The 19,371-nt window shown below is 34.8% G+C and overlaps 4 protein-coding genes across 5 annotated transcripts in view; 1 reads left to right on the plus strand and 3 right to left on the minus strand.

The window, feature by feature from the left end:
• The window catches only part of Cmtr1 (Cap methyltransferase 1), a 42,152-nt gene extending 39,641 nt beyond the window's left edge, over positions 1–2,511 (minus strand). Inside the window, exons 1-2 of the mRNA XM_065366346.1 lie at positions 2,354–2,511; positions 1,988–2,125 (exon numbers count right to left, since the gene is read on the minus strand). The gene's annotated coding sequence lies outside the window, so the exon portion shown is untranslated. The remainder of the gene's footprint in view (positions 1–1,987; positions 2,126–2,353) is intronic.
• Positions 2,512–3,047: 536 nt separating this feature from the next.
• On the minus strand, positions 3,048–6,920 carry LOC135846971 (uncharacterized). The gene is made up of 7 exons (XM_065366350.1): positions 6,697–6,920; positions 6,501–6,620; positions 6,232–6,433; positions 5,973–6,159; positions 5,765–5,889; positions 5,382–5,695; positions 3,048–3,412 (listed from the first exon to the last, which is right to left on the minus strand). Exons 1-7 carry the CDS (start codon positions 6,718–6,720, stop codon positions 3,263–3,265), a joined length of 1,122 nt encoding a protein of 373 aa, XP_065222422.1. The 5' UTR covers positions 6,721–6,920; the 3' UTR covers positions 3,048–3,262.
• Positions 6,921–7,070: 150 nt separating this feature from the next.
• LOC135846969 (vascular endothelial growth factor receptor 3-like) lies at positions 7,071–17,071 on the plus strand. Of its 2 annotated transcripts, none has more exons than XM_065366348.1 (21): positions 7,071–7,309; positions 7,408–7,527; positions 7,598–7,933; positions 8,024–9,799; positions 10,255–10,309; positions 10,394–10,527; positions 10,770–10,911; positions 10,992–11,099; positions 11,181–11,263; positions 11,367–11,520; positions 11,595–11,764; positions 11,894–12,032; positions 12,174–12,268; positions 12,349–12,568; positions 13,227–13,399; positions 13,480–13,546; positions 13,627–13,692; positions 13,766–13,836; positions 13,909–14,126; positions 14,204–14,344; positions 14,425–17,071. In XM_065366348.1, the coding sequence occupies exons 4-21, from the start codon at positions 9,632–9,634 to the stop codon at positions 14,561–14,563; spliced, it is 2,343 nt and encodes a 780-aa protein (XP_065222420.1). In that variant the 5' UTR covers positions 7,071–7,309; positions 7,408–7,527; positions 7,598–7,933; positions 8,024–9,631; the 3' UTR covers positions 14,564–17,071. The 2 variants fall into 2 exon arrangements, with proteins under 2 accessions (XP_065222420.1, XP_065222419.1); XM_065366347.1 differs by having other exon boundaries at positions 7,073–7,309; positions 7,595–7,933.
• On the minus strand, positions 14,854–17,192 carry LOC135846970 (heat shock protein 70 A2-like). Its single transcript, XM_065366349.1, has one exon. It carries the CDS (start codon positions 16,933–16,935, stop codon positions 15,058–15,060), a length of 1,878 nt encoding a protein of 625 aa, XP_065222421.1. The 5' UTR covers positions 16,936–17,192; the 3' UTR covers positions 14,854–15,057.
• Between the last annotated feature and the right edge of the window lie 2,179 nt (positions 17,193–19,371).

The raw sequence follows: 19,371 nt of genomic DNA on the forward strand, positions 1-19,371 counted from the left end.
GTCTAAAAAATTGTAACACATTACTTTAATGATAAGGGATGACCCAAGAGGGGGGAGTGGAGTGATTGTGTTTTTTCAATAATTTTTTTTTTTTTAAATACAAGATTTGCCATGGGATGAAGAGGGGGGGGGGATCTAAAAATTGTAACATATCAGTTTAATGATAAGGGAGGGGAGGGGGGGTAAAAATTGTAAGTGGGTAGGTACTAGGTACACAAATTTTCAAAAAATATTGTTACTAAAAAAATTAAAAAATACAAGATTTGCCATGGGGTGAAGAGGGGGGATCTAAAAATTGTAACATATCAATTTAATGATAAGGGAGGGGAATGAAGGGTTTGGCACCATTCAAAAGTTTTTGAGGAGATGAAGGAGGGGGAAGAAATTAGAAAACTTAAAAATCTACACATCAATTTTTAAAAAATTGTGCAGATGATAAAAAACAAAAAAAGTGTCAATTTTTCAAAGATCTCGACTGATGGGAGGAGAGAGGGAAGAGAAGACAGAAAATCAAACATCGAAAATTGGAAAAAAAAATCATTTTGCAATACCTAATTTCACAAACTTCAAAAATGTGGACTATTTCATCACAAGTGATCATCTGATTTAGAATTTCACCAAACCTCGTGTTATAGAGACTTCATCTTCTAATTCAAATTCAAAACCTAAACAATTCTTCAGAAAAAACAACAATAAGTTTCGCCATTATTAAGAATTTGTTCGTCATCAACAACAATATCGAATAGAATTATTTTAGTAATAAAAAAACAATCATGATCTATTTCAATTAAATAAGTTCTGCTAATAACTGCTAATGAAAAATAATTACAAGGTAGAACAAATTCGGAGTCGACACGAAAGAAGAGTACCTACTTAGTTGCTGTACCTCCCCCGCAAGGTCCTGGGAGACCGGAATAAATGAAAAATTTACACAGCTTTGCTTTGAAACGTTCTAGTTTTTTCTGAAAATTTCTCAGACACGACTACAAAACACGTATTTTCTCATTTGAACTATTTTAAAAGAGAATTTAATCAACTTAAAGAAATTATTAGTCCAGACAAAAAATTACGTTGGCACAGTTTCTGACAAATTTTCCAAATAGTAAAACACCTTCCTTACAACACGAAGTTGAAAATTTTCGTTCACGTTTCGTGTCGACTCCGAATAAAATACATATCGAATAAATTCGTGTCATGAATTGGGTTAAATTTCGCGTGTATTTTCGTTCAAAACATATTGTTCCTCCGGTTGAAAAAATGAAACAAGAGAAGAAACCCGAAAAAAAATATCAATACCTACGACAAAAAAAAACGTTAATTTCTTGTAATAAATTTTCATCGGCAATTCACATTACAGAACACTAGTTGATTGAAAACCATCGGAGAAAAAAAATTGATAAACGAATACTAAAGAGAAAATAAAAAATAACCGTTTGTTTTAATCTAAGCAAAAAGCATAGTAGCAAAAAAAAAAAGGTAAACGAACTTAGAAAAAATTAGAAAGGAAAAAAAATACGCAAAGTAATTAACAACGCGAACTTACACTTTAATTTTTCATGCTGCATGACTCCAACGTTAAAGTTTCGTTCACGTATTGTACAAAATTGAAAAACAAAAAAAAAACATTCGAGGTACAAAATTCAACATCTCGTTCGTTGCCATGCAAAATAGAATAGTCGAATCGCGCAAAAATACCCGAAATTTTCAATAATATTATGTATTCAAAAACAAGACTGCCAAAATTCTACTCGATGGATAAATTTTGGAAGTCTTCGCGTTCGTGACCAATTAACTATTATCGGGATTGCGAAATCGGGACTATGGGACGTGGTCCTTTTACACGGTTTTTTACGACGTATGTATATTACACCTCAATAAATAATTATGTAAGTTGAAATAGATCATCGATAATACTAGCCACGCTAAAACGGTTATTTGAAAATAAATATAAAAAAAAACACATGTTGTGATAATTGCGAAGACTTACCCGGCACTCAGAAGTGGTCCTTTGTCAGCGTAGAAGCGCTGCCGCCAGCTGATTAACCCAGAAATGCAGTTGCTAACACTGGACTGCGCTGCGAATCAACGATGCATGGGAGTTCAACATACCAACAGCAAGTTCCAACTGTAATGTATAAATTTCGAAATCAAAAATACAAAGTCTTAATAACATATTAATTAATCAATCGAAAGAAAGATAACGAATCATTTCACGTTATTGCAATGAAATTCACTTCATAAAGCGTCATAGGCGAAGGCGAGAATACGTAGGGACTTGAACTAAACGCCATAGTGTTATACAAATGAGAACATCTGAAGCATTCGACGAAGGGATTAATTAATGCACAATTACCTGGTGTAATAGATTGTCAAATATTACAACGAATTGAATAAACTAACGCAATTTTTTCCACTAATTACATTCACAATAATTTTTTCCGTCACAATTTTTACGAACGAAAAATTTCAACATTCAACTACCAAGTTGAAATGATGACGAGGTCGGTTTCACGAAAAATGACGTAATTACAGGAAATAGGTAAAGTACCTATATTTTTTCGACCAATAGGAAATGAGATTGGAATGTAAACAAAGTGAACGACCAATGAAAACGTGGTTTGAAGAATTACTACATTCTGATTGGTGCTGTTCAGATTGCGTTCAAATTTAATTTAATTTTAAAACTTCGAGTTCGAACTACTTTCGAGTTTTGATATTTTATTTTTGAATTTTGATTTTGAAGTTTATTAATTAATAATTATTTTAGTAGGTATTTTGAAATTCAAATTCTCTCTGAGCAATAATTCGAGGCTTGCGTTCAAACGCTTTCGAATCTATTTTCTTCAGAAAATGCAAATCTGATAACTTTGAGTTAGAAAGTATTTTCCCAAAATGAAAATTCTAAACGTTCGAAGGCTCGAACCTTAAACCGTAACTATTCCACAAAAAAAATCAAACATTTCAACCTAACTTATTTACATTAATTAAGCTTATTGTTTTGATTTTGATGGGTTCATCGAGTAGTTTATTTTCCTTTCAAGACTCAATAAAACAGTATGGTATTTATTGAAAAACTACATCAATATTTTGATTCATTCAAGCACAACATCTGTTCAAAAGAATCATGAGATTGAAAACCATCATTATAAAATATCATGACTTGAAAAACTCGAACATCAAAACCGAAGAACATTTTACATTGAGCTTCTTAAAGCTATTATAATTATTAGTACGATATTGTTTTTCCATAAAATTGCGCATTTCAAGCAGATTTATCACAATTATAAGAGTTGAACGGCGCTGCTGGTAAAATATCATTCATAGCATATTTATAAGTCCACTCGGTCGCAATACGGTTGAATTCATTTCGATTGGTTTCATATAATTTCGCGATAGCCGGTTCCATACAAACCTGAAATCAACACTCGATATCAATTTTCATTGAACGTTGATAGTCCAGCATATGACAATAGGAGTAATTGCACACCCCCCCCCCCGCCGATCCTCTGGGACAACTTTTTTCTTAAAGGGGACATCCTAAGGAACATTTTAAAGCAAACATGCCCAAAAAAAAGTTGACCTTACTTACAAAATGGCGGCCATTTTGATTGACGAGTCAGCCGAAATCGCAGATTTTGCGTTTCAACATAGGACTTGCACGAAATTTTTCATGCCTTACAAAGGTAGATCGAAAGATCATGCAAAAATTTATCACCTGTCAAAATTTCAAGTGCTAAATTGCGTTTTTCGATTTTTGGTGAATTTTTGAAAATCCAATTTAGGCCAAAAATGAGGGGGAAAATCAAAATTTTACCAAATTGACCAAGAAAGCTGAAATTTGGGATGTACCCTATTTTCGGCATGCCAAATCGATTGGAAACGGTTTCAACCCGTTTTGAGCAGTTCTGGAGCCTCCAGCAGATTTTTGAAACTCGAAATTCCCACAAAACTTCACCAAAATGGAGTTGGAAAGCTGAAATTTATTCTGCAAACTAATTTCAATACGCTAGGAAGTCAACTGCAGGGGGATTTTAAGTCGTTTTGGAGCCTCCAGTGACTTTTTGAAAATTCTGAAGCCTCTAGCAGATTTTTGAAACTTTAAATTTTCACAAAATTTCATCAAATGGAGATGGAAAGCTGAAATTTACTCTACACTCCAATTTTAACACCCTCTGAAGACGATTTCAGGTGGATTCAAGTCATTTTAGAGCCTTCAGCGACTTTTTTAAAAATTACTGGAGCCTCCAGTAGATTTTTGAAACTTGAAGAAATTTCCCCAAAATTTCATCAAACTGAGATGAAGAGTCGAAATTCATTCTGCAAAATAATTTCAATACGCTACGAAGTTGACTGCTGTTGGATTTCAAGTCGTTTTGGAGCCTCCAGCGACTTTTTGAAAGGTTGTATGGTGTTTTTTTTTTCAAAATTGAAATTTCCTAAAATTAGCTGGAAGCTTTAAAATCATTTGATACCACCATGTAGTCTGTGAAGTAAATTTGAGCTTGCCAACTCCATTTGTTAAATTAATGTTGCGGGAATTTCAAGTTTCAAAAATGTACTGGAAGCTCCAGTAATTTTCAAAAAAGTCGCTGGAGGCTCTAGAATGACTTGAACCCACCTGAAGTCGTCTTCAGAGGGTGTTAAAATTGGAGTGTAGAGTAAATTTCAGCTTTCCATCTCCATTTGATGAAATTTTGTGAAAATTTAAAGTTTCAAAAATCTGCTAGAGGCTTCAGAAATTTTCAAAAAGTCGCTGGAGGCTCCAAAACGACTTAAAATCCCCCTGCAGTTGACTTCCTAGCGTATTGAAATTAGTTTGCAGAATAAATTTCAGCTTTACAACTTCAATTTGATGGAATTTTGTGGGAATTTTGAGTTTCAAAAATCTGCTGGAGGCTCCAGAACTGCTCAAAACGGGCTGAAACCGTTTCCAATCGATTTGGCATGTCGAAAATAGGGTACATCCCAAATTTCAGCTTTCTTGGTCAATTTGGTAAAATTTTGATTTTTTCCCTCATTTTTGGCCTAAATTCGATTTTCAAAAATTCACCAAAAATCGAAAAACGCAATTTAGCACTTGAAATTTTGACAGGTGATAAATTTTTGCATGATCTTTCGATCTACTTTTGTAAGGCATGAAAAATTTCGTGCAAGTCCTATGTTGAAACGCAAAATCTGCGATTTCGGCTGACCTGTCAATCAAAATGGCCGCCATTTTGTAAGTAAGGCCAACTTTTTTTGGGGAAGTTTGATTTGAAATGTTCCTTAGGATGTCCCCTTTAAGAAAAAAGATGTCCTGGAGGATCGGCGGGGGGGGGGTGCAATTACTCATATTGTCATATGCCGGACTATAATTTGAGGAGAGAATCTCTCATTCATACCTTGCAATATGGATCCGTTAACAGAGACTGAATAGATATCAAGATTTTCGCTATAGTTAAAGCTCCGCTCCAATCGTTGGCGATTCGATCTAATCCTATATCACCATGTCTGGATATATTAGGATGGAAAATCCGCGTAATGAATCGAATTTTAGGAGGATACAAAGGGTACGCGTAAGGAAACTCCATATATAAATAAAAAATGCCTCCTTCGTAAGGACTGTTCGCTGGTCCATGCACAGCTGCACTCCAGTGAATTAAATTATCATCGATCGGTGTCGCATATACTCCTTCTGGAGGATCGTGTTTCATTGCTGAGTATAAAAATCAGATCATTAGTATGATATTAGAATTCAAATCGGTTAGAAAATTACCACACGTACTCATCATATCGTGTTTGATTCTTTGCATATGTCTGGGTTTATCAATAACTCCCATAGAGTCTGATTTATTTTCAATATCGCGCATCATTTTTCCTAAACATGTTTTACAAGGGGCACTGAGCACTCTGAAAATCAGACAAGATTGAATTAAAATTCGTAACATGAAAAAATAAAATCATAATTTTATACATGAAAATGAAACACTTACAATTTTGAAAACGTCATGTACCAACTATCAGCATACATTGGTTTATACAGTGGCCAAAATTTGCTCACTTGGTCTTTCCATTTTTCTTCGGACATATCGACGTGAATTAATTCGGTTAAATATTTACAAGCGACAGATAACGTCCATAAAGATAACGAATCCAAGTGACGAAATATGATGAAAAAGACTAAAATTGGAAATATATAATATTAGTGAAGATATAGCTGAAGTTCAAAACACCTATCAGTCAGATACACACCTTCGGGTGGTAATTTGGTCATATGATCGATATTAGTATTTTTCAGCCTTTCGGGAGTAACATTACTGAGTTGTTTAACTCTCTCGTATAACGAACGTTGAATACCGTTTCGAGGTGAACATGAAACATTCCTAGGATATCGTTCACTGCTGAGTTGACTTTCGCTGGGTTCATCGTTACCGCTATCGTTTTCATCTAGTACCTAGAAATGAACCGTTCACATTATGGAAATACAAATGAATGATTTCAAATACGTAGCCAAAACTTACATTGATATAAGAGACAATGTTCGGATTCTGTTCGTCAGCGTACAAAAATAGATGACAGGTTCCACAAACGTATTCTCCGTGCGTTGGCCCATAGTAGCCGTTGCAAAAGAAACAGATATCCTATAAAAATGAGAATAACACGAGTGGTTTAACGAATAACCGTAGTAGGAATGTAAAAGAGTAGAAAAAGAAGTACCTGTTCCATCAACATTGAAAACATCTGCTTTAGCACTGGCTCCAAATGACTGAAACGGGATCAGCGAGCTTCAGGGGTTTCAAACGGACGAAGATTGACAATTCTTTTACTCAAATTCATTTCAATTTACCAAAAGAAAAAAGACTTACGTTTTCAACTTTTCATTCCTCAAATATTTGATTTTTGAGAAAAAATTTCACTTTTTTCGATTTTTCGATAAAAAAAAATTTTGTTTGTTTATATTTTTGGTTTTCAAGTGGGAACTTCCGATAATAGGTAAAGTACCTATACTTTTTTCAACCAATAGCAAATGAGAATGCAATTGGGAATAAACTGATCGACCAATGAAAACGTAGTTTGAAAAATACGTGGATTTTGATTGGTTCGGTTCAAAATTGAAATTTTTTGTTTTTTATTCGCACGTGGACGGAATTCACGATGAAGAGTGAAGTGGGGAGAACTTCTTCTTATCTCTTCTGCAACTTTTTCGTCTGCCTCACTGCCAGTCTGTTCTTGCATTGACCATCGTTAAACTTTGAAACTTCTACAAACTAAAGCTCAAAGTCTCCAGCTCACGTGTCGAACGCGTTATAGAAAGTGACAGTTTATCCAGGTAATGAAAACAGCTCGAGAATACATCGGATCCGATGTCTGTCGAAATATTCGGTAATAGTTCTTGTTGTTCGAATAATCATCTCTATTTCGGATTAGATTCGGTGAAAGATATGGCCGAAAGTGATCAGTATTGTGTAGAGGAACAATGGCTCGATGAAGATTCGTTTTTACTGTCGAATAGTGACGATGGAGAATCTCAATTGAAAGATTTATCAGGTAAATATTCCTAATATGATGATAGTAATATTTTGAACTATGAAATAACGAAATAATTTTTGTACAGAAGCCTCGTATTGGTCACGCATCTGCTCCTATATAACTCGGTTGATCTGCATAACACCATCATTTGTGGAATTACTCTTAATACCTGTTATAGTATACTCATCCGGTAGGATCTTTTCGCTAGTACGACGTATGGCAGTACCTCCGGAGAAAAACAGAACTGAGCAACGTGTAAATGTAGCAAATCATTCGAATATTAATTTGTATAATCCACAACACGGTGAACTTTCAGCCGAAGAGATCGCTTTACTCAGACTTCTGATAATACAACTGCAGACGAGTTTCAGTCACGAGCACAGAGTAAAAGTTCTCCAGTGCATATCGAGATATTTGTCATCAGGTAGGTGTAACGTTGTAATTAAGGAATCGGATACGAAATTTCGGAAGCCTGTGACTTATTTTTATTTATTTACTTATTTGTTTATTGTAGCTGCAAGATCTTCAATAACTATTTCAATGTCGCGTGCGAGAGGTAGTTGAATTCATTCCAAAAATCCTCCCCTGCCTCACCTTCAGCGCCATCACGTCTGCTATCTTCAATAACAACGGAGCCATGAGCTTGATTATTGTTTGTGATCGATTACCGCCGACGAGCCGAAGATTATGTCATCGAACGAGACGACACTGAATTCATTCGCTCAAAACGTGCGAAATTTTAAATAAATTATATCATTCTTTTAGATGGTTAATTTTATCATCTTTCGATATAATTATCGTAAAAATTGTTCGCGTTTGTAGTCCACACAAAGTGTATAAAAATCAAAATCACCATTAACCTTCGTAATCGTAACAATGAATGCTCATTATGATTATTTTGTGATATACTCGTACGATAGGGTAGTAGGGGCAGGGAGATATGCTTAGTGAAAAATTACATATCTTTGTTTACCAATATTTTTAATTATTTAATGAGGTGATTTAATCGGGCATTAATTTAAGATTTATCGAAACCGAAACCAATCCTTCGAATTTTTTTTTCATCTTATTTAAAATATTTTGTATGTATTTTGTTCTGTTATTGTTATTTTTTGTCGTGTGATGATAAAGAAAAAGGAATTTAATTTATTCGTGTTATTTTTTCATTTATTTTGTTTATTTAATACAATAATTTATTGGGAATCTATAAATACTTACCTGTGAAATATTTAAATGGTATCTGTACACGTTATGTTGTACCTGAACTTGTACACCAAGAATGTGAAATCATTCCTTAGAATTAAATTCATTTGTAAGATATTTCATTATACCTGCTTACTTAAACTCTCGAACGTTTAGCCATATTCCTTATGAGTTAAATTTACGATGAGTATGTAGTTTTTAGAATTCTAAGAATCTGTGATTAATAAATCTGTGATATCTTACGGTGTACATTTGTAGCTGGATGATTTTCATTTTTTTTCTAAATTAAGCACTTTACTTGTGAAGTACGTAAATACATTGTAGCATAGGTATATATACCTATATGTTCACTGTGATAGACCCTTAATAAAACCATTACGCTCTTGATCTGTGTGTGCAATGTATCGTAATCGATCAAAGAGTTGAATATTAGCGATAAAATAGAGTAGATAATATCATGTAAATGACCTAGGAATTACTATAACGTGTTAGGTAGGTAGTTAATTTATCTTCGCAGTTCTCCCAAAAAAAATAACGAATGCTGCCTATTAATGATATAAATTAGCGCAATCATTAAAATGTTCCAAGAAAAGATGAATGAAAATCCTTAATTGGTTGATTAAATGATGTGATTATATCGATTATCTATCTATTTCCGTTTTGACTATTACAATTAATGATTTTTCCCCCCAATCAAAGGTTTTCATTTTTCACAAGAGCGAAAAAGAATTGCATCATGAAAGCTGCAGACGAGCATAGGATTGGTTATACCACATATCGAACGTTAAACAATTCTCAGTGTAGTCAGTCGTTCCTTTGAGAAACAATGGTTTATTATTTAAATTCACATTGAATACGTAATAAATTCATCATCGACTGTATCTATCTATACGTAGCCTATATCTTCATTCGATCACAAATGACATTTAATGTCAGTCGATGTATCGAAGTAAAAATGCAATTGTCGTGTATTTTAGTGATATTTTTAGTATCAATTTTTCATATCGAGTTAATTTCAAGTTTCGACGATAATTTTAAGTTGTTAAATGATTCCAGAATTATTTGTGCAAATTTTTTGGATAGTCAGGTTAGTTTTCCTTTCAATAATTTTTAGTTTATTAAAATACAACTCCTCAACTCCGATCAAGCTGAAATTTGGCTCAATGAAGGAGCATATGACCTCAATCTCAGAATCAAATTTTCAGCTGCTGAAGTTGATTTGTCGATTTTTGGCGAATTTTTGAAAATTTCGGAAGTACATATACCTATTGAGTTTATTAATAATTTTCTACAAAAAGAAGATAAAAATCTGAAACTCGATTTATATACTCGAGTCGATCCCTCGAATCGATTTCCACCATTTTCAGTCCGATTTTGACTTTTTTCCATTTTTTTTTTTTTTTTTTTTTTTTTAATGATTTTGATGAGCTGATTTAATCGAAGCTCCCTCCAGTCTTCTCGCTTGATTAATTTCAGGAAATCTTCACTTTGAAAAAATCGCATTTAGATAGGTACTTTATGCTGTGTTTTTGCTTGTTTTAGGAATCACGAAAATCTTGTTTCGAAACAATCAAGAAACAGAATTTGTCTAAAAATGGTGAGTTTTATTTTAAAATATTTTATTCCAAATAAAATAACGAATGTTTTGGTAGGCATTTTTAAATTTTTCATTTCATTTCAGAATCAAACGTACATCCCGAGTTGTTTTGCGTTGAAAAAGACTCCGCGACCGTAACTTGGTCCAGTGACAAAGAATATGATGAATTAGCAATTCAAATTTCCTCCGGTGCAAATCAATCAATTGCAATTTATTCAGTAAGATGAAACAAATAAATACACGAGTAACTGATTCGATATGACGTATTTTACCTATCCATAATTTTATAACCCATATTGAATGAAGAGTTCTATAGGTGTAGATATACCTACCTAGTTTTCATGTCGTCAACACCATAAAAATATATCTACTTTTATCGAGACCTATCTATTAGAATGAATTTATTTTTTCACACTTATAATACATATTTTAAATTGTAATTTTGTCTTTTTCTTCGCAGCTTTCAGGGTCTCAGGAGAAATACTTTCATTTGAATGATTTACGATACGGTACAAGATATCAAGTTTTGATTTTAGGTAGGAATTTCACTTCTGAGGGAATCTTTCGCGAAGATGTAGCTGCTTTGAATTTTACTACGATAGGTATGAAGTACATAATTGATTTGAAGTCGTAAATTTCCTGACAAAGGAGGTAACATAGTTCAATGTACTCATATTTTTAGGAAGAGATTGGAAATTACCGGATGATTTTTGGTTCAATGTGACAGATTTTTCTCCAGTGAATGAAACTCACACAAATGTTACAATGAAATGGAATTCTTCGAGTGAAGGTATTTTTTGAACATGTTCTTTCACTTAGCTATACAAATGTAACGATTTTTTAAAATCAACTGTTTTTTTTTCTGGCAAAGTTTTACCTTGCCAATACACAGATCATTGGTATGAGACACCCTCACTTACACTTGCTCTTCCTGAACAGATATCGTGTGGTGAAGTAAGTACATACCTACTTTGTAGTAATAATTTTATCATAAGTTTATATTAATTCGATTGCTCTTAGTTCTCAATATTTAATCGATTCGATTCGTTTGTTGTAGTTTGACCGTTCAGAATGTATTCTTCCAAATTTAAAATATAGCTTCGAATATATACTATGGTTAACTATTTACGACCAGGCGAGCTCATTGGATTTCCATTATAGGATGCCTAGTTGCTCTCAAGTGGCTTCGAATAAAAATTGGACTTGCTCGAGTATGTACATATAATTACTTCTCATTTACTGCTTCATTATTGTACTCATTGTCTTTGACTATTTGCCCAAACAGTTGCGAAAATTGAAAAAATTTCAACAAGCGATGATAACTGTACCGAAGACTTATATTGCACTACTGAAGTTTCATGGATTTTTCACGATGTGCAACCAGACTATTTTAATGTTACTTTAGAATTACGAACTTCGCGTGAGAATTGGACTTTCTACGAGACCAAAAATGTGGTAAGAGCTCTGCTTTTGCATATTGTGTTTCTGAGTTTCACATTTCAATTAGTAGATAAATACATGAAATAAATTTCCCATCGTGAAATGACAAATATAATAAGTAAATTTTTCCACTTTGATATACAGACCGAAGGAAATAATGTAATTGTCAGACTGCCTCATAATACAACCTTTCGAGTAACCGTTTCTGCTCATAAGGGAAATGTCACAAGCGATCCTACGTTTGCTTATTTTCACTCTGATTTAGCTCCAAATCCATCGAAAAGTGAGAATTTATTTACTTCAAGTTACATCCATGTTACATCTAAATAGGTATATTTGTATGTTGATGAATTGAAAATTAAATTATACAACGAAACTGAATACCTACCTATTTTGACATGTTCATCGATTGGTAACCGTGAAGCTTATGCCTATGGGATCGTGTTTTCAATAATTTTGCTGATAATTTTTGCCCTTTCTGTGCTATTATATTTTAATCGTAAACCAAACGATACACCAGTAAGTTCAGAAATCAAACATACGAAGAATTACAATTACATGTATTATAGGTTTATCTAATTTGAATATTACTTTTGCAGAGATTGAAGAAACTTTATAAAAATATTCTGATCAAAAATATGGAAATTGTTCCTCCTTATTCGAATATCGAAGTGAAGAATAAATCCAAGGATTCTCAAAGATTGAGATTAATCCTAGGCAAGGTGTTGGGTAAAGGAAATTTTGGCATTGTTTTACAAGGAACATTGATAACTACCAATGGTAAAAAAGTCATGGATGTTGCGGTCAAAACTCTTCAAGGTAACGTTTGATTCGTTCCATTAATTCTGATTGAGTTGATTTATTTAAATTGTTAAATTTTGGGCCATCAAATTAAAAATTGAACATAAGTAGACGAATGATGTAGGTACTTCTGAAATTCATCATTTATGGCATACGAAAAGTTCACTTCTTGATCTTGAATTAATTCGTGTTTTTCTTTTCTAATTTTGAACTTTCGAACATTTAATTTAAAGCTCAATTTCTCAATTTTCAGTCTACTAATGTTGAAATGCTTAATTATATATTATTTAATATTTTTTGTAAAAAAAAATTAATCAAAAAATTCAAATAATCAAGTTAGTCCTTCGGTTAAAAAAACGAAAGTAACCGTAATTAAACGAATGATACAGAAAAAGGTAAATAAACAAACATCAGCTGATTTTGACCACCTGTGAATTTTATGATAACGATCGACTAAAAAATCTTTTGTCAAACTCTAGAGCATAATTTTTCAAACAATTTGATCAATTAATTTAATAAATTGAGAGCAGAATTGTTCAAAATGTTCTCCACTCCACTTTCCGATGATTTCATCGAAGAATTTCTCAATCGGACCTTAAAAGATACCGGAACCGGAGGATTACCTTACCATCCAAGTATTCTGTTCTTTAAACAAATCTGTTTTACTGTTGCTCAGATAATGCTACTCCAAAAGACATCGAACAGTTTGGGAAAGAAATAAGCCTCATGGAAGATGTTGGTATACATAATAATATCGTTAGTATGATCGGATCTTATCCTGATACCAAAAGACCTCTATTAATCGTCGAATATTGTGCTCTGGGTGATCTCCATGCTTACTTGTGCAATGTAAGTCACTCTCATTCGAAAATTTCTTCATCCGTAAACTCTTAAATATACATTTATGATTTTCTTATTGAAATTTACAGATCAAGAGAACTCTGGTCAATTTTTCAGATTACAATCCTACTCCATTGAATCAATACCAAAACACCAGTCAGTATTCACTCATCAATTTCTTACTCAACAGCGTTACAAATTAGATCAATGTAGTAATCACATTTTTTTTTTCTCAGTTTCTTATGCAAATGGAGACGATTCAAAGTACTTGGTTCATAATAAAATCTACGGAGTTACGAAAGGTAACGCTGATCTTTCAAATGTTTTGTTCAATTATACTTGACGAGTTTTTATTCTACGAATGTTGCATTACAGATGCTGTGGTTCCTCATCAACTGTCCATATGTGATTTACTTTCATTCAGTCGACAAGTTGCCAAAGGAATGGTAATACGAAGCTTACCTAATATTCTGCTCATAAAACCTCATAATATTCTATAATTTTGTGCATATTTATAGGAATACTTGGCGTCAACTTACGTCATACATCGAGATCTAGCCGCCAGAAATATTCTATTATGCGGCGATAAAACTGTAAAAATATCGGATTTCGGATTAAGCCGCGATATTTACGCTGAAAATATTTACCGTAAATTAGAAGGAGGTGAAATAATGCCGATAAAATGGATGGCCTTGGAATCTATTTGTAATCGCGAGTATTCTACGTTGAGTGATGTGTGAGTAACTCGATATTATTTTAGATATGCCATTTTTTTGACAAATTACATCGTACGAGATTTGATTTCATTTTTAGATGGTCGTTTGGTATATTCTTATGGGAATTGTTCACAATGGGCGACGAACCTTATCCAGATATATCGGTCGTTGATGTATTAGTTTTACAGCTGAAGGCAGGCTACAGGATGCACAATCCTTGTCCATCATATCCTCAAATGTAAATAAGTACTTGTACTTTGTATGTGCCCATTTTACTAATAAGTTTTTAAATATTTACCGAAGGTGTATATGTTTTAGATACGAAATTATGTTAAATTGTTGGCACGAACATCCAGAATTACGACCTCAGTTCTCAACTCTTCATGATTTATTGGATCAAATTTTAAAACAATGTTCTCCTAATCAGTATATCACCATAACCGGAAATGAAGATTGATTTTTAAAGTTTTGTTTAATATCGAAGGCCTCGAAAACAATTTTCTCAACTTGGTGTTTTTCTTTTTAGAATACTTACTTTGAAATTAATTTTTTTAAATACAAACTTGATATTTGATGATATTCGATTTTTCTGTTGAGCAGATTCCAGTGTACCACATCTTCAAAGTAACTCATTATGTACTGAACTATCATCAAGTTCTTTCTCAACCAATCAATCAAATTAAATATTCATCAAACTTTACCTTTTCTATTACCTCATCAAAATGAACGAAAAAATAAACTCGTGAATTTCGTATAAAAATAATTTATTAAAAATATAAAAGAATAGCTACAAACATAAAACAGTCTTCTCGATGAAAAATGAACTAAAAATAATTACATAATTCTAATTAAGTATTGAAAGTAAACGAAATGCTACTAGAAAGTAATGAAATGAGACTCTTTAATATAGAATAAAGGAACGTAAAAATATTTTAAAAATCTCGATAAAAATTAATCAACTTCGCTAACATTCGGTTGACTAGATTCGCCATTCGCGCCACGATGTAATTTACTCATCACAGGAGCACATACCCGTTGTAGTTCCTGGTACTTGTGATCGTATTCCTCTTTATCAGCCAAAGAGTTGTTGTCTAACCATTTGAGAGCATTTTCGCACTCTTGACGGCAGGAATCCTTCTCATTGTCGGGTATTTTACTTCCAGCTTCGTCCAGAGCCTGCTTCACGTTGAATATATAACCCTCTAACTGATTCCTGGACTGGACTCGTTGGCGTTGTTTTTCATCTTCGGCTTTGTATCTTTCAGCCTCGTTGACCATACGATCGATTTCCTCCTTCGATAATCTACCTTTGTCGTTCTTTATGACGATACTCTTCGTGTTACCGGTACTGTTGTCTTTGGCTGATACGTTCAGGATACCGTTGGCGTCCAAGTTGAACGATACTTCGATTTGAGGTACGCCTCGAGGAGCAGGAGGTATTCCGGTCAGATCGAATCTACCGAGCAGATTATTATCCTTGGTCATGGCTCGTTCACCTTCGAATACTTGAATGGTAACGGCAGGCTGGTTATCGGCGTAAGTAGTGAATGTTTTCGACTGCTTGCACGGAATTCGACTATTTCTATCGATCAAATTGGTCATCACTCCGCCGGCTGTCTCGATACCCAACGATAACGGAGCTACGTCTACTAACAGGACATCTTGAATGGCCGAACTCTGATCTCCGCTCAAAATAGCCGCTTGGACTGCCGCACCGTAAGCTACAGCTTCGTCCGGGTTGATCGACAAGTTGAGCTGTTTACCGTTGAAGAAGTTCTGCAGCAGTTGTTGGATTTTAGGTATTCTGGTCGAGCCGCCAACCAACACGATCTCGTTGATGTCGCTTTTACTCAGCTTGGCGTCTTGTAGAGCTTTCTCGACCGGTATCAAGGTTGATCGGAATAAATCTGAGCATAGTTCTTCGAATCGGGCTCGGGATATCTTCGTGTAGAAATCGATACCGGAGTCTAAAGCGTCGATTTCGATACTGGCTTCGGTACTGGACGATAACGTTCGTTTGGCACGTTCGGCTGCGGTACGTAGACGTCTGAGGGCTCGATGATTACCGGAGATATCGCGACGGAACTTGCGTTTGAATTCTTCGGTTAAATGATTCACCATTCTGTTATCGAAATCTTCACCTCCTAGGTGAGTATCGCCGGCTGTGCTGCGAACTTCGAATAGCGAGCCTTCGCTGATGCTGAGGATCGACACGTCGAACGTACCACCACCGAGATCGAATATAAGTACGTTTTTGTCGCCGGTCAAGTTCTTATCTAGACCGTAAGCCAATGCAGCAGCTGTCGGTTCGTTGATGATACGTAACACATTCAAACCAGCGATGGCACCGGCGTCTTTGGTGGCTTGTCTTTGCGAATCGTTGAAATACGCGGGAACTGTGATAACGGCGTCTTTGACTTTACCTCCCAGATACGTCTCGGCAGTTTCTTTCATTTTGGTCAAAACCATCGAGCTGATTTCTTCGGGCGAGAAGACCTTCTTTTCACCTTTGAACTCGACTTGGATTTTCGGCTTGGTGCAGTCGTTGATGACGGTGAACGGCCAGTGTTTCATATCTTGTTGGATTTTCGGATCGTCGAATTTACGGCCGATTAAACGCTTAGCATCGAATACGGTGTTTTTAGGATTCAATGCTACCTGGTTCTTGGCCGCATCTCCGATCAATCGTTCGCTGTCGGTGAACGCCACATAGCTGGGTGTTGTACGGTTACCTTGATCGTTGGCGATGATCTCGACTTTGCCTTGCTGCCATACACCGACGCAGGAGTACGTGGTACCCAAATCAATTCCAATTGCTGGCATCTTCATTTTGAATTAGTTTCACGAATAGATTTACGATCGACACACACGAAAAAATTTTCGAACTTCGCGGATAAAGTTACGATTACGTTCAAGAATACGTATAACGCACGAACAATAACACTTCACGAATTAACACTTTAGTGAGAAAAATCGCACTGAAAAATACTCGATTAAATCGCGGTTTACTTTGCTTCGTTTCAAGATCGCTTGTCGCTTGTAAAATCAAACTATGCTTCATCTCGCGGCCGCCGCAGTTTATATACTAAACTTGGAGATTCGAGAGGATTCTCGTCTGTTGTCGATTTTACTAGAACGTAATCTAGAATTTACGAGAAACAGCTGATCGAGTTTCATGAATGAAAAAAGAAACACCTTTCGGTGTCTCGTCGTTTCTAGAAAATTTCAGAAAAGTAGGATAACTCGATTAAGTAGGTAAGAATTCTCGCGTTCTGATTGGTGGAAAAAGAAGAAGCCATCGTAATAAAACAATGCACGCAACATAACGTGAAAAATGTTATCTTCTGTGTTTTGTTTTTGTTTTCAATAGTTTTCAACACTAATCGTTAGCCGCCGCAAAACTGGATTTTACTCCGACCAATGAGAACGCATCCCCCACACACAAATGACAAAAGGATATAGTCAGTATAGCAAACTTACAATTTTTATTGAAAATAGATTCAAACTGCCTAATTTCGCTATTTTGCGTGATATTAATTTATTGTTTCAATTATTATTCATTACAAATGACTAATGAGTAATTTTTCTATGCAGTACCTACCTACCTATGCAATCATGTCATTTCATATTATAAATAAATAATTGATAATTTGATAACTGTAGCAACTATATAGCAAATCTTGCTCGTGATATTACAACTCATTTCAAAAATTTCCAGATAATACTTCAGTCTGAAAAGAATAAATTTTGATCTACGTACATTTTACAAATATGAATGATCACTCTGATCTAGAAATCGATTAGATTAGAATGAATTGACTTTTCAAAATGCCGAAGGGCTTATGGTAAAAAATGATTTTGTATTCTCACTCTCTTATTATATTTCCTTCTCATTACGGGACCAGGACATTTGACCCATGCGACATATGACCCATGCGACATTTCACCCATGTTTTTATCAATTTTGGATATTCACAAAACGACATTTGACCCATGCGACATTTAACCCATGTTCTGATAGATGTTTGCATCAGACCAATATGCGATATTTGACCCATGCGACATTACACCCACATGAATATCCGATGTGAAATAGACATTTCGCCCATGCGACAATTGACCCAGGGTAATTCAAAATAGCGACATTTGACCCAGGCAACAATTTAATTACAAATTGGTACAATTGACCCATGCGACATTTGACCCATGATGTTATTAATGCTGCCATTTCTCCTTTGCGACATTTGACCCATGCGACATTACACCCATCTCGGAACGTTGTGCGTAAGGCAAGATCCAGGTAACGCAGCGCCGCTGCCAACCTATAGATTTTTGAAACGTTGAATTTACCAAGGATGGGAGTTGTCAGTGTATGCAACTAACACGACTGTCTCCCTTTTAAAATATGTACTTGATTTGATTTTAGATGGTAGCGGGTGGGTCAATCCTGATATTTTTTTTCAAACTGGTTTATTTAGAAATGCGACGGACAGAAATGCTTACTGTAGCTACAGTATAGCTACTTCCCTCTGTACACCCTCTACCTGCTCTATACTAACTATGTAACACCTACTAATGTAACAGTAAACTGCTAAAGACCCTTCCGACTTCACCCTCCCCCCCCCCATCGCCATCCCATGAATGAATGAAATAGGAAGACGTGAAGTCACCAATGGTTGAATGGCGGAATCGTTATTTCAAGCATATTGTACCTATGTATGTAGATGTACATAAGTACGTAGTTAATTTTAATTTTTATAAATTAACGTAAGTTGGATAGATTAGAGGATTAGACAGAGACGAGACCATGTGTTGATGTTTTCCCCCGGCGTTATACATATTTATACGAATGTGATACATAATACCCCTAATTTTAAGTAGCCTACTTACAAGAAAGAACCTCTTGAAGTATGTCCGCCACCGATTTGAATGGGGCCGCGATTTTCGGAAAGAGCCATGGTCTAACACCCCCTAAACCAAATTTTCAGCTGCCCAACTTCATATCTCGATATTTGGCGAACGTTTGAAAATTCAAAATTTGACTGTTTTTGGTGATTTATGCTTTCTTCAAAAACGTACGTATTTGATGAGTAAAAATGATCAAAATAAGTCCTAAAACTGATATCAATCCCCCAAATCCAAATTTCACCATTTCCAACCATTCTGGAGCCTCCATCGCGATTTTTCAATTTCCCCAGAATTTTAAATTTGCTCCTGATGATGTGAATATGAAGTTGGGCAGCTGAAAATCGAGTTGTGTGTTAT

The sequence above is a fragment of the Planococcus citri genome, chromosome 5 (genome assembly GCF_950023065.1).
Source record: "Planococcus citri chromosome 5, ihPlaCitr1.1, whole genome shotgun sequence".
NCBI classification, from domain to species: Eukaryota; Metazoa; Arthropoda; class Insecta; order Hemiptera; family Pseudococcidae; genus Planococcus; species Planococcus citri.

Excerpts from the sequence above, each read along its gene's own strand:
- LOC135846971 (XM_065366350.1), bottom strand. The coding sequence starts at position 6,720 with ATGTTTTCAATGTTGATGGAACAG. Across the intron at positions 6,621-6,696 it reads TTTCAATGTTGATGGAACAG|GATATCTGTTTCTTTTGCAA; the intron begins GTACTTCTTTTT and ends TCATTTTTATAG. Across the intron at positions 6,434-6,500 it reads ACATTGTCTCTTATATCAAT|GTACTAGATGAAAACGATAG; the intron begins GTAAGTTTTGGC and ends GTTCATTTCTAG.
- LOC135846969 (XM_065366348.1), top strand. The coding sequence starts at position 9,632 with ATGACATTTAATGTCAGTCGATGTATCGAAGTAAAAATGCAATTGTCG. Across the intron at positions 9,800-10,254 it reads CAAATTTTTTGGATAGTCAG|GAATCACGAAAATCTTGTTT; the intron begins GTTAGTTTTCCT and ends TGCTTGTTTTAG. Across the intron at positions 11,100-11,180 it reads ATGGAATTCTTCGAGTGAAG|TTTTACCTTGCCAATACACA; the intron begins GTATTTTTTGAA and ends TTTCTGGCAAAG.
- LOC135846970 (XM_065366349.1), bottom strand. The coding sequence starts at position 16,935 with ATGAAGATGCCAGCAATTGGAATTGATTTGGGTACCACGTACTCCTGC.